The sequence below is a fragment of the Alosa pseudoharengus genome, unplaced genomic scaffold, assembly GCF_046254945.1.
Source record: "Alosa pseudoharengus isolate Yale_2024_CS ecotype anadromous, Long Island Sound unplaced genomic scaffold, YU_APseudo_1.1 YU_APseudo_1.1_scf_13, whole genome shotgun sequence".
Taxonomy (NCBI): domain Eukaryota; kingdom Metazoa; phylum Chordata; class Actinopteri; order Clupeiformes; family Clupeidae; genus Alosa; species Alosa pseudoharengus.
In genome coordinates, this window is record NW_027468598.1 from 3,983,822 (window position 1) to 3,998,026 (window position 14,205).

A 14,205-nucleotide genomic window follows, 5' to 3' on the forward strand; every position below is an offset into this window, starting at 1 on the left:
GTGCTTCATAAACTGACGAGATAACCGTGTGGTTAAAATACTCCCCAAACACAAAGAAAACAAAACTATGTAAGAAAATGGGATGTTGTATTCCAAACAACAAACCAACAGTCCTGGAAGGGCATTACTATAATCTCACTCACTATAATCTCCTAGCTGTGGATGTCCCATTTACAACCCATTCATCTGATTCGTCTTTTTGCCGTCCACTAGGCTGTTATTATAGGCTTGCAAAGGGTGATAAAATAAACGTGTTCTCATATCAAATAATAATAGCAGATAAACATAAATGTGTGTACAGTATTACTGTTTTTAATCATGAATGACACCACTGAATCACCCTTTCGGAAATGGAATGAATAATTCAACTATTTCGTCAACATTACTGCTAGCTAGAAGCTAACGTTACAGTCTAAAAAGCGGATGGGATAGCTAACGTTAACATTACGGCTCCGCTTCAACCCTTTTTGCGATCACAGTATAAATTGAGCTACCACGTCACTCTTAATTAAGTTATAATTTTGCAACCCCAATCAAAGAGTATACCAGAGAATTTCTAATAAGACATTATAGACGGGCTCTGAGTATACTCTTCGATATGAAGCCAATCTGTTTAGCACCAAAATCTAGGTGGTCGGTGGGGAACGCTGATTGGTTGGCAGTAAGCAGTGTGTTGATTGGCTCTTCAGAGAGGCAGTAAAATTAGGGTCAAAAGTCCGTAAGCTTGTATCTCAGTTTCACACTCGTACTTTCAGTGTTGCGCAGGAAAGCATCGCGTAGGAGATTCACACACGTACAAAGTATTTGTGCAGGTACATATTTTTTCCACACATGTACAAAATATTTTTACAGATCCGCATTTTCCCCCCACATATGTACAAAACATTTCTACAGATACACATTTCTTTCACACAAGTACGTAATATTTCTACAGGTACATAATTTTTTCACACATGTACAAAATATTTCTACAGGTACGAAATTTCTTTTCACATGCAGAACTCCTTTTGCACAGCTGCAAAACTTTATTACACATGTGAACATCTTTTCACAAGCTCTCAATATTAAAGACCCTATTTTGACTCCATATGTTTTGGGCTTTTCATGATAATTGAAAAGGTAGTTGATAACATACACTTACCCGCTCTGTACTCACAGAAGTGTCCAGGTTGGAAGCCATCATCCAAAAGGTCGAATCAAGGGAAGTGGCAGACTTTTCTCACACTTGAGATGGCGTCAAATCGCTGTCGTCACAACATGCCATGAATCGTCTTATTTTCAAAATTAAAGTGTGGCCTTGATAAGAATCAACTTACGCCCAAACTTAAAAGAAAGTCATATTTTAAAATCTTACATTTTTAAAAATACAATTTATATCATAATACCAAATGCATTGAAACATGAAAAAATACATGTTAAAATGGGTCTGCTGCTAGCAGGAGGAATCCATGCTTAACGTTAAGACCACGTTAGTAGGTTATTGGGCTAAAGGGTAGGGTATTCTAGAAAGCGATTATTTTCCCCTTCTGCGTTTGTAAAAATAATTCCGTTCATCACACCAAAAACAGCCGGGGAAGGTTCTGGATAAATAGTGTTGTTTTCCGAAATCATAATTTAATTATCTTGATACAAGAAACAGATAATGATATAACAATGACTGGCCTCTGCTTGATCGGCAAAGAATGTTTGCATAGAATGTTAGCGTTATAGGTTAAATGGTCATTTCACGCCTCATTAAATCCAAACGTTCTAATGACTGGAACGTGTCGAGGGTAGCGTGACGTCATCGTATAGCCTTCTTGTTGTCTTGAACGCTTATTTTTGCCAAAAAAGGGCAATAGGCCAAGATAAGATCAAATAAATAGGCAAGTTGGTTGGCAAATAAAGGTGATGTAGAAACAATCGCACCATTATCACCACTGTCAGTTTAAGTCATTTACATTTAGTTAGGCCTATTTAGCAGAAGCTTTTATAAGTGACTAAGGGAGACATAACATTCAAGCTACATGCAACAAAGACCTTAGTGTAGCTTACGTTTAAGTGCAGAGATTAAATACGAAATACCACATTTCTGTTGTGCATCTCATAATGCCATAGGCCTAATGCGCATGAATAAAGCCTAACATATGGGCCTGGGGTGATGAGTTTGGCACGTGTACGTGATTTTTATGAAAAATGTCCGCACACTCCTTGATACTCTTTTGAGTTTATTTTCTCATGATTTGGCAGATAACGTTTCGACCTCACGGCCTTCCTCAGATGCACATGTGTGTGTGGGCCTAAATACCTCAATAGGCCTACCTAATACTCACATTAACCTAAATGGAATGAAGAACCATTAAAGAACCCTTTTTTTTCTCAGTGTAGCCTATATCGCTTTTCCTGAAGGGGTGTCTTTATTATTTTAACTCACTTCTTGCTTCTTTACTGTTGACTTTACTGTATTGATGCTTTACTGTATTGATGCCTTCTCGTGATATTTTGGCTCGTCAGGCTATGACCCGCCCGCAAATGACCCGAATATCATTAAAATATTTTGTTTATGACTCATAACCGCGGGTGACCGCTTAATTTCGGGCAGACCGCGCAACACTGATGTGGACCCACTAGTGATCATGTGACACTTGCTCTGCTGCTCTAGCATACACCTCCTGGATTTAGTGAATGTATGGGGTTTCAATGCGTGATTTCGAGTGTTTTTTCCCATAAGTAATTTAAATACTCGATAATGTAAATTTGCACATCGTTAAAACAACAATCACGATATTATCGCAGACGATATATATCGCCCACCCCTAATTCACATGTCAACGTTTTGCCGAGGAAGGGGTGGGATATGTGTAGACAACGGCCATATTGATGTTACCAGGGTTGGGTCAGATTACTTTGAAATGTAATCCATTACTGACTACAAATTACATTGCAATTTTTGTAATCAGTAACGTAATCAGGATTACCAAAAACATGTAACGTAATCTGATTACTTTAGGATTACTTTTAGATTACTTCAATAAATATGTCCCTTAAGTAAAAGACACCACCACTGAATTGATGAAAGAATTCTCATTCTATTTTTCTGTTTATTATTTCATTACATCTAAGAAATCTCTTTGCTCTGAGTAAAGCATTCCTGTGTGAATTAACTGATCTTTTCTTCCAAAAAATCTTAATGTAGATTTCATACATTTCTATAGCTATTCTCCATTTTGGGGGTGGTATTTTGGTGGTTGAAATTTTCCCCATCCCAAAATTGATCACTTAGTCATGGATGTGATCATGGATCACTATTCTCCAAACATGCACAACTCAGCTTAACCTTTATAAGGGCACACCTGGACAATGAATTTAGCTTTTGCTGGATTTTTTTGACCCAGGGACATGGCCTGATATTGAATGACACCATGTCCATTTCAATTGTGGGGGTGAGAAAATTATTCCTTTGGGATGTTTTTCAACCAGGGGGACCTGGTGACTTTCTCAAAGTAAACGGTAACACTAAAACAAGAGGCTACATTAAGATTAGGAGGAAAAGATCAGGCAGTGTGCCGAGAGACCTGCCCCAATAGTAAATAAGTTAGTGAGTAAGTAAGTATAGATACTCTTTTGATCCTGTGAGGGAAATTTGGTTTCCCAATCCGCGAATTAGTGAAGCACAGTGAACACACAGTGAGGTGAAGCACACAATGAGCACACAGTGAGGTGACGCACACACCAACCCGGAGCAGTGAGCTGTCTGCTACAACGGCGCTCGGGGATCAATGAGGGGTTAGGTGCCTTACTCAAGGGCACTTCAGCCGTGGATGTGGGCATGGGAGAGCAGTGCTCAACCACTTCCCCCGCCCACATTTTTTCTACTGGTCGGGGATCGAACCGGCAAGCCCGAAGCTTGTCGAATTAAAAGATAACTAGGCTATCATTAAAAAGTGTCATTGCTTGCATAATAAAATGTAATCAGGTAATCCCCAACAATGTAACTGTAATCTGATTACACAATTTTTTTATTGTAATCTGGGCTGATTATAGTTACTTGATTTTTGTAATCTGATTACGTAATCCAGATTACATGTAATCCGTTACTACCCAACCCTAGATGTTACAAACTTACCCCATGCCTTTCTATGGAGGATTTTTTGAGTGCTGTGTCTCCTCATTAGAAAGTATCAGGCCAAAACCAGCCAACACAAAGACAGTTTCTTCCCCCAAGCAGTCATTCTGTTGAACACTCAGTAATAGCCCCCACACTTACACTGAACAAAGTCAATGAACACTGTTCTGCTCATCTACCTCACATTGTTATTGTTTATACATTATCATTGCACTGAACTGCCTTGCACTATATTTATATTTAAATCTTAAATATCAGTCTATTCTGATATTGCACTATTCCTACCCTCTCTCTGTCTCTCAACCCCCCCCCCCCCCAGACAATTGCAAACAAATGTAGTGAGTACATTTGCAAACAAATGTACAGGTGAGTTGCACAGTTTTGAAAACGAAAGTTAAGGGTTGTTTTAAGGATATGTTTGTGCATGTCCATAGCCAACCACTCTGAAACAGTCAAAGGCGATTCAAAACGAGTCAGAAAGTCGAGACAGGACCTATCGTCAAAATTTCGGTGTCCACCACTCTAGTTAATCTAAAACAAAGGTTATATAATAATTTACTTAAACTGAGAAGTTAACAAAAATATTCCACTATTCCACAAGGATAGGTTGATAAGTTAACAAAAACAGAACGAAATAAAGAATTTGAAATGTATTCCACTCTTCCACAAAGAGGCATATTGAACCAATGTTTAGGCCTACATATTTTTCAGCATGGGTATCATATTGGTGTTTGGTGATGTAGGCTACTCCTTTACTACACTCACTTCTGAGCAAACAAGGCATATAGGTTGATCATAGACAGGTGATATTTTTGAGATATGTGCTTCCTAGAGGCATTTTTTAGTAAAAGTTGAGAAACAGGACTTTTTAACATAATTAAGGTGTGCTGAATCCAACTAGCCCTGTTCCCAAGCTGAATTTTGAGTTTATGACCATTGAATTAGCATAAACAAAATGGTTGCCAAAATGGCGATTTTGGGCACTTTCATTGGGCGGATGTCATTATACCATGTAAATTAATTCATATTGTTCACAGAAATCTTCCTTGGCCAATAGATCAAGGATACAGGCTGTGAAAAAAAGAAAAATAAATCTAGCATTATGCCCATGTTAATTACCTGAAAAAACCTTTGAAAAATGTCATTGTTAAAATTTTATAACTGAGCAGGCACACGGTATTTGACAAATGAGACTTACGTTTTTTGAGGGTCAAGAAAGATGTGAAATGATGAAATGTAAAGTTTAAAATTGTGGCCTGGTTAGGTCTTCGGGCTTGAAACCAAAGGGTTGCCGGTTCGATCCCCGACCAGTAGGAAAAATGTGGGTGGTGGAAAGGTTGAGCACTAGTCTCCCATGCCCACATCCACGGCTGAAGTGCCCTTGAGCAAGGCACCTAACCCCTCACTGCTCCCCGAGCATCACTGTAGCAAGGCAGCTGCTCCAGGTTAATGTGTGCTTCAATTTGTGACCTGTGTGTTCACTAATTCACGGATGGGATACATGCAGAGACCAAATTCCTTGTATACCCAAGTATACTTGGCCATAAAACCTGATTTACATTACATTTACATAATTGAAGCGAATTGGGTTGGTAATGTATGTAGTCTCGGAGTAAGTTACACAGGCCTTTACCCATTTCGGTAACACTTTACGGTAAGGGTACTTTAATTAATTCATGATTTATGTATTACTTCATTCATTAATATCTAATTAATCATCAGGAATTTACTGAGTTCATAGTTTGTGACCTCATACATGAACACATTACTAAAGTATTAGGTACGGTGGGCACATCATTATGAATTATGATGTATTAACGATGATCATGACTTTATTTTTCTGCCAAAAATGTGGTCATCACTGCTCAAATTCTGATTTGAACATAACTTTGGAGTTCTCTAAACACATTATTTACATTATTCACTACTTTATTTGAGGGGCCACAGACATGATGAATGCATGAGCAATTATCCTAAAATTCATGTAATCATGATGATCATGCTTAAGAAATCATAAATCATAATGATATACCCATCACACCTATTGCTTTAGTTGATGTGTTGTTCATACATGAGAAAAAGTCCGCTTCAACCAGGGTTTTCTGCTCCCACTTGTTTTTATTTTTCCGTGATGTTTCGGGTAATCACCCTGATTACCCGAAACGTGTAATCATGTAGATTGCTGTTGTCATACTGATCTTTCTTGCATTAAATAATTTGAATTCATATTGTAATCTGAATTCATATTGTTTACGCTTTTATCCTCTCTGCTTGGCCTCCTCATTGCTCATCATCATCATCATCAGGGACTGACTTATCTACTGCTCTGAGGCTACAATTTTTACTGAATAGCCATACAATATTTGCATAATATTCGCAAAGTCTATGAATCACAATGTTGGATGATTCAAAAAGACTAATATTTTAATTCATTTAATAAGTTTAATAAGATTAATAATCATTGCTATCTCTCTTACCAGTTGCCAGTGTCTGTCTTTAAAAAAATCTGGAAGCTTGGCACATTTGGCAACATCCTCCTCCAATGTCTTCCTTTCTTTTTTTAACTGGCCTTTTCAGTCCCTTCGGGCCTCTTTATACCATCCATCCTCCCTGGTACTTATCGATGCAGTAGGGCCGGCCCGGCTATCGGTAGGCCTATCTGAGAAAACTTTTTGGAAAAGACGGGCTATATGGACTCAACCAACTCTTTTTGGGAGGGGAGAACTCCCTCACATGGTAGGCTACAACCAGGCTACAACCCATGCAGAGGCTACGGTGTCAGGCACCGAAATTGCGGAACATAAGTAGCCTACGATAGACTAACGTGACAAATGTCAATATGTTTTTCCTTGACCGGCCCAAAAGTGAAACGGCCCACCGGGAATTCTCCCGATTCTCCACCCCAGGCCTGAATCTATTCTGCAGTTACAAATCTATGCTACATGTACAAATCTCTCCTGAGTTACAAATGTTTCAGACAGATTTGACACTTCCTTGTTCAATATGGGTCATGGTAATGGTAATGGTAATGCCAATGGTAATGCTCAGGTTTGGCAAGTCAATCAGAAATGTAAGTAGGGCCTACACCTTGTAGTGCATATTTATAATCATTGTTTATGATTAAATTCACATTATTTCCCCCTGAATATAGCACATTTTTACACATATATTTTGCATAATATTTATACCATCACAGTTAGGCTATTTATGTAACTAACAACTACATTATCCATAATACAATGCTGATCTTGAAACAGAGATTTTTATAACATCACAATTACAACAATATGCCATGCTGTATGAACAAAATGGTATGATTTGTATTAATAGGGACTTCAGGTAGAATTTTGTTGGATTTGAGATGTCTTGAATACATCTTTACATTTGATACTCTTCCATAGACTAGAATTGTATTTGATACAATGGCATTGAGTTACAAAGTTGTACTGAAATCGTTATTCACTCTGTTGCTATGTCTAGATATTTTAACTAAAAAACTATACATATATTCTTTAAATACATTTGCAAAGTGCAAAGTAAAATCGAGCTATTGGATTCAAGCAAACACAACCTCAACCACAATAATGTAAAAGATTAGAGGTATATGACTTGAAGCATTTTATGCCAACCTGGATACCACACATCACCACAATCATTGCATAAAATAAAGTATGTGAAAGTATATTCATACCTAAAGCCAAATTTATTTGCATGGATCATGTGCTCATATGGGCTGCTGATTAGAACATTCTACTTGGCAACTATAAGATTCCAGCAACAATTTTTTTAAATTTAACGGTACATATTTTTTACTTTGATGACAAATCCGTTTTCATAAGACAAAAATTTCAGTATATCTTTTCTCACAGTTTGGATGCTCAGCCCATAAATGACTGGATTTAGAAATGGTGGAAGTATCAAAAAGTACAGTGACATAAATATTTGCATTTCAAAAGGTAAATTAATTGTGGGAAAGCGACTCTGTATTATTTCAAAAAAGCATCCAAGACTATAGTTTATGATCGCTATGATGTGTGGGGTGCATGTTTTCACTGCTTTGATTTTAGATTTTTTAGAACCAAAAAAGCAAATTTTCAAAATTTTTGCATAGGAATAAACTATCATAATAAGCTGAGGGAATGTATACACAACTACAGAAAACAATCCTACAATACTCTCCACTGAGGTGTTAGAACAGGACAACTTGACAAGAGAATAGTTCATGCAGTACACACGTTCCATTACTCTACCACAAAATGTTAATCGCAAAGTGAAAGTAAAAAACAAGGCAAATGCACCCAATGGATAAAACCATGAAAATGCAACAAGACTGTACACTTTTGTTATAGACATAATTCTCTGATACTGTAGTGGTTGGCAGATGGCCAGATAACGATCGTAGCCCATCACTGCCAGAATTGTAAACTCTATGATAGCATATGTATGAATGCAATATATTTGCAGTTGACAACAGGTCAGAGATACCTCATAAGAGTAAGATATTAACTTATTTAACAATGAAGGCAGAAGTGCAGTGCTACCATAAATATTATTTGCCGCCAGGTTACAAATAAATAAGTACATGGGCTCATGTAGTGCCTTATCATTGTATATAATACAGATCAAAACAACATTTTCAATCACAATAGCTGTGTATAGTATTACAAAAAGGATAAAGTACAGGGATTTATAATCCTGCATTCCATAGAAAGTGGTTAATACGACTGAAGACACAACTGATGAGTTTTCCATTGTATTAAATTCTATCTGAATGCCCAGTGTGAACTTTTATTGACTAACAAAGACTATCCTACTGAATCTCATTGGAGGACCTCAGTGAGGTACCACAGGGGATGGTATCAGCTCTGATGATGGATGCAGTGGGAAAAACTGCAGACAGTTTCAGCAGATGCTAATAATGTACAGAATTTGATGTACAACCTCAAAAAAGAAAAATGTTGTCTAAAATGCAAAAAAACAATAAACAGAATATGATAATATACAAGTCCCATAAACCCATATTTAGCAGCAAAAAGGACATAGACAACATATCAAATGTTGAAAATTAACATTTGGACTAATTCTGTAAATGTTTAGGAACTGAGGAGATCAGTTGCTAGAGTTTTTAGAATGAAATGCTGTCCCATTACTCCCTGATATAGAATTTCAGTTGCTCAACTGTATTAGGTATTCCATTATGCACCTAAATGGACAACTCTAGACCATTGGTTCCCAAAGACTGGGTCGCGACCCACAGGTGGGTCGTAGGAGATTTTATTTGGGTCGCCAGCATAGCCTAGTGACAATTTATGTTATGTAATACCCCTAGCTTATACCTTATATAGCTTAGGAAAGCTAACAGCTTTCTATTAGGATCTAGTTTGTTAACTACCACAGTCACGAGTTGGGTCGCGATAGTCTGTCATATTTAAAAAGTGGGTCCCCAGAAAAAAAGTTTGGGAAACACTGCTCTAGACTGCAGACAGGCCATTTTACACCTGGACTCTTCATCTATGGATAAATACTGTTTAAATATGTGCAGAATTCATTTTGCTATTGTTTTCCTGGAATATTCAAGGTCTTCCCTGGATGAAGTTGGCATAAGAACAGCGAGAGCCAACCTGTCCCGTGGCATCAAGGAAACAAAAAAGGAATACACTCACAAGATAACCACCCACTTCAAAGACAGCAGGAACGCACAAAGCCTATGGCAGGGCATTCAGGCCATCACGGACTACAAGCCCGCGCCACAGACTCTGCTCAACAATCTGAACCGCTTCTTTGCTCGCTTTGAAGCACAAAACAGCACTTGCCCACAGAAGACCCCTCCCCCTCCACACGAGCAGCCCCTGTGCCTCTATGCCGACAGCGTGAAGAGGACACTTGCTGCTATCAACACCCGTAAAGCAGCAGGCCCAGACAACATCCCAGGTCGTGCGCTAAAGGACTGCGCTGAGGAGCTTAAGGATGTCTTCACAGACATCTAGTTGGGTCATCTATAGCAGTTTCGTGACCGTGGAGAGCGAAGGTTCGTTTCTCACTGGATTTGTCATCTATAAAGGTTACAGAAAAAAATTAGCCGGGGTGCCCCTCACAAAAATGTGGGGAAATTTTGTGAGAGCCCTATATCCAAAATGGCTGCCGTCAGCCAAGCTGGAAATGAACTTTTTAATGGTTTTGCCCACAGTGCTGCACAATACATGTTTTCTGAGACTAGTTGGGTCCAGAAATTCATAAATGATGTAGATTTATTGATTTGACCTATTTTTGACCTTCAAATTCAAGATGGCCGCCAATTTTTGGCTCTTTCAATGTCAATTTTTCAAGATCGTCAGAGGGCCTTCATAATAGTCTCAAATGAAAGCTCTGCTCATACTGAGTTCAGTTATGGACAGTAACATTACAACATACACATATGTCATCAGATGTCTGGGTTGAAACCAATGAAAGCAGGGAGACAGAGAAGATTCTTTAGCGAGTTGTTTTTATTAACATTTTTTTGAATTGTACATGACGCATTTTTAACCAAAGCGACTTACAACATGGGCTTTTTAAAACAATTCTCCCAACAATTCTAGAACAATATAAAAAAATGTACAATTTAAAACAAGTAAATAATAAGTAAATTATTATTTTTTTTATGATTTATTTATTGAATTAACTAAAGAGACTCTCCATCTGAATCTGTTCAATCTCCACACTGACTCATCTCATCATCACTGCTACTCTCATCTGAGCAGTCATGAGGTGTGAGCTGCTGGGGCAAGGGGGGCAGGGTGTGACGCACTGGTCGACACTTTCCGTTCACTAGTTCCCAGCCATGACCAATGGGAGAAGGATGCTCTTGCAGGTTGTAATGGAGCTGGCAATATGTACGGTAGTTTGTCCTTTCCATATGTAGATTCAAAGAGTCATCATCAGGTGGGAGACGGATTGTCGACTTATTCTTCAGTTTGTGCCATTTGGAAACTCTGGCCTGCCCGCAGCTCACATCTGCACTCTCAGCATAAACGATGGAGAGGACAAATGCTCATATCTGCTCTGACTTCATGCTTTAATTCCAGACTCTCACCCACTCGTCCCAGGAGCTCTCTTGCCTCAGAATTGATCTTCACCTTCTCCAACACCTTCATCTTCCCATGCCCATAGAACCCTGAAGTGTGGTCACTGCCAGTGATCACATGGAGAGGTATGATGATATCTGCAACCTCTTCCGAGAGCATGGCACAGCAGTTGATTAACACATGCTTGCGCTTAATCAGCAGATCACCTCTGACTTGCTGCGAGACGTAAGCTGCTTGGACATACACATCTGTGTCCTCGCAGTCTAGAACAACAGGTCCAGTGTACTTACTGGCTCGCACCTTTGCATAGGCAGAGAGCAGCATTGTATCTGCTTCTGGATGTCTGAAGACATAGTCCCCATTAACCACACCAGTGCTCAGGTTGGTTGACGTTTCTCCCTCGCAGTATATGATGTCACCCTGCACCTGACCCACTTGTCTTTTCAGCTGTTCCTTTACAAGTTTCTGTAGTCTGACCTTGTTTCCGGAATTAACCATGAGTTGGTTGAACTCAGCAGCACCTGGGAACCTGTCTTCAGGCTTGGGGAAAACATTTGGGCCTTTTGTATGTTTTGCTGCCCGACGATCGTGCTCATCATCCTTGATGCTGAAAGGAAGGTCATATCTGTCATTGACAAGGATGATGAGGTATGCGTTGGTGTGGCATGAGAAGATCTTAGCACAGATTTTATCCAAGTAGTCACCCCAGTGGTACTCTGAACCGTCCCGCTTCCGAGACTCACGGTCTTCAGGTGTGGGGGTGGCAAGCCGCCAGATCAGCCCCATGTCCACAAGGCTAACATGGTCTCTTGGTTTTTCACTTACTGGGTCTAGCTTGAAGAGCTGTAACAACTTGCTCTTCACAGTCTTGCGCATTGACCCATCTACATTGTAGAGTGAAAGGCACTCCTGAGTTACTCTCCTCTCAAGGGCTGACTCAAGTTGGATCATTCCTGATCCCTCTGCAAGGTCCACTAAGGCTGCCAACCCCGATCTCTCCATATGGGCAACCTTCATATGAGCACCAGATGGTGTACAGATCATTTCTCCAGTGAAATTTCGCCTCTTATTCCTGTGGATGGTTGCAGTGAGGGGCTTGATCTTTGAGAACACTCGCTCTTTCAGGAAGGTTTCAACCTGAGCTTGGCCATCTGAAAGTGCAGTCTTTAGGTCATGCACTAACAATGGTGAGGCGACCAGGCCAGACTTTAGCGACCTCAGTGTAGGTGAAGAGATGTCAAAGGGCTCAGCTTCAAAATCCTTCATGCATGCCAGCAGGTCCTGAACTGCCTGCTCATCCTTCTTCATCCTTGCTGGCTGGCATTCAACATGCCTCCTATGGCGGCGCTGGCACTTGAGGCTCTGCTTCACAGTAGACTTTACCCTTGCAACATTGTTTGCGATTCTTGTTGTTGAGAACAGTTGCTTCTCATTCTGTAGAAGCTGAATCCATCCTTGCTTTAGCTTCGAGTTCAGATTTATAGTTGTTTCTATCCAAAGGTCGAGTGGCTGACAGGAGTAAGGTAGCCCTGTCATTGACTGGGTGAAGTGAATGTTGAAGAATGCCATTTTCTCATCCGAAGAGAGCATTGCCCAATAATCTGGCAACCACCTTCCATAATCATGGTTGTCATATGCCATCAGTCCAGGGAGCATGTTGTATGTTGACAGTTGGTACTCTGTACCATTTCTTGCATGACATGCATCAAGACATTGTACAAGTGGATCAGTCATCTCTAGGAACGAGACTCAAAAGTCCCCCATGTCTGTGCCAGGTTTCTCATAAACTCTATTGATCAGCTCCTTTACATCACTATCCTCCTCAAGATCCTTGTGAGGTTTCTGTAGAGCCTCCTGAGTTTCAGTGAGTGCATTGCGCAGGGTCTTGAGATTTTCCTTGATTTCCTCTGATAGCTCTTCATGCTCAAGAATCTTTGCTAGTCGTTTATGGATTAGAGCCTCTCTCCAGAGCAGGATGCAGCGCACACCCCGCCTGTAGTGCTTTCCTCTCAGTGCTTGGTCTACAGACCCCTCCACTACTACCCCTGCTGTAACCAGAGTGTCTGACATTCCAGAGCCCTTGAATCTCTTGTAGATAGCATAGATGTAGGACATCTGTTGGTGGAAAGCACCGAGGATTGGGATAATGTCCTTGAACATTTGTGCATTCTCTGCCTTGAGCTGAACGATCGTCTTGTAGGTGGGCAGGTCACCAACAACAAAGGAAAATGGAATATTCTTCTTGTGCATGGCATTCACTAGTTACAGTGCATTAAAATGCACTGTACTGTTCTTCCTAGGCAACTTCTTATTATTATTCCGCTTACCACTTTTTCCGTACGCTATTTCTCTTGAACAGTTTAACCCTTATAAGGTGTTCGGGTCTGTGGGACCCGTTTTTAGCTTTTAGCTTAATAAAAATTATACAAATAATTATTTTTTAAAACTAAGATTCATTGGCCTTGGCTCATTTTCTGTGAGGAACATAAATCAGAAAACATTTTTAATGAACCCCCCCTGCATACCCCCCCTTCACATTTATATTACACACAGGATGTTCGGGTCCACTGGATCCGGAACTAGTTAAAGTGTGGAAATCATAGGTCCTGTGTGTGTGTGTGTGTCAGTGTGTCAGAGGGTTTTGATGGTGATGCAGGGCAAATAGTTTCAGAAAGTGAGGATAACATTTCTGAAAAATTAGAGTCCAACACTGAGTTTGAAGAGGAGGATAAGCATCAGCCAGCTCCGAAATGGAAAAGAGCCTCAGGACTAGCCCTTCAGCAGCCAGGACAAGCCTGCAAGCAGCCAGCCCCAGGATCATCCCGTGAGCAGCCAGGACCAGCCCGCAAGCAGCCAGGACCAGCCCATGATCAGCCAGGACCAGCCCGCAAGCAGCCAGCCCCAGCCTGCAAGCAGCCAGGACCAACCTGCAAGCAGCCAGAACCAGGACCAGCCCACAAGCAGCCAGGACCAGGACCCGCCCGCAAGCAGCCAGGACCAGGACCCGCCCGCAAGCAGCCAGAACCAGGACCAGCC

General features: G+C 40.4%; 1 protein-coding gene across 1 annotated transcript; it reads right to left on the reverse strand.

Annotated features, from left to right (window-relative positions):
- Positions 1-7,897: 7,897 nt before the first annotated feature.
- LOC143122243 (olfactory receptor 52D1-like) lies at positions 7,898-8,857 on the reverse strand. Its single transcript, XM_076283101.1, has one exon. It carries the CDS (start codon positions 8,855-8,857, stop codon positions 7,898-7,900), a length of 960 nt encoding a protein of 319 aa, XP_076139216.1.
- Between the last annotated feature and the right edge of the window lie 5,348 nt (positions 8,858-14,205).

Bases quoted from the DNA above. Each gene is read 5' to 3' on its own strand.
- LOC143122243 (XM_076283101.1), bottom strand. From the start codon at position 8,857: ATGGAAAACTCATCAGTTGTGTCTTCAGTCGTATTAACCACTTTCTAT.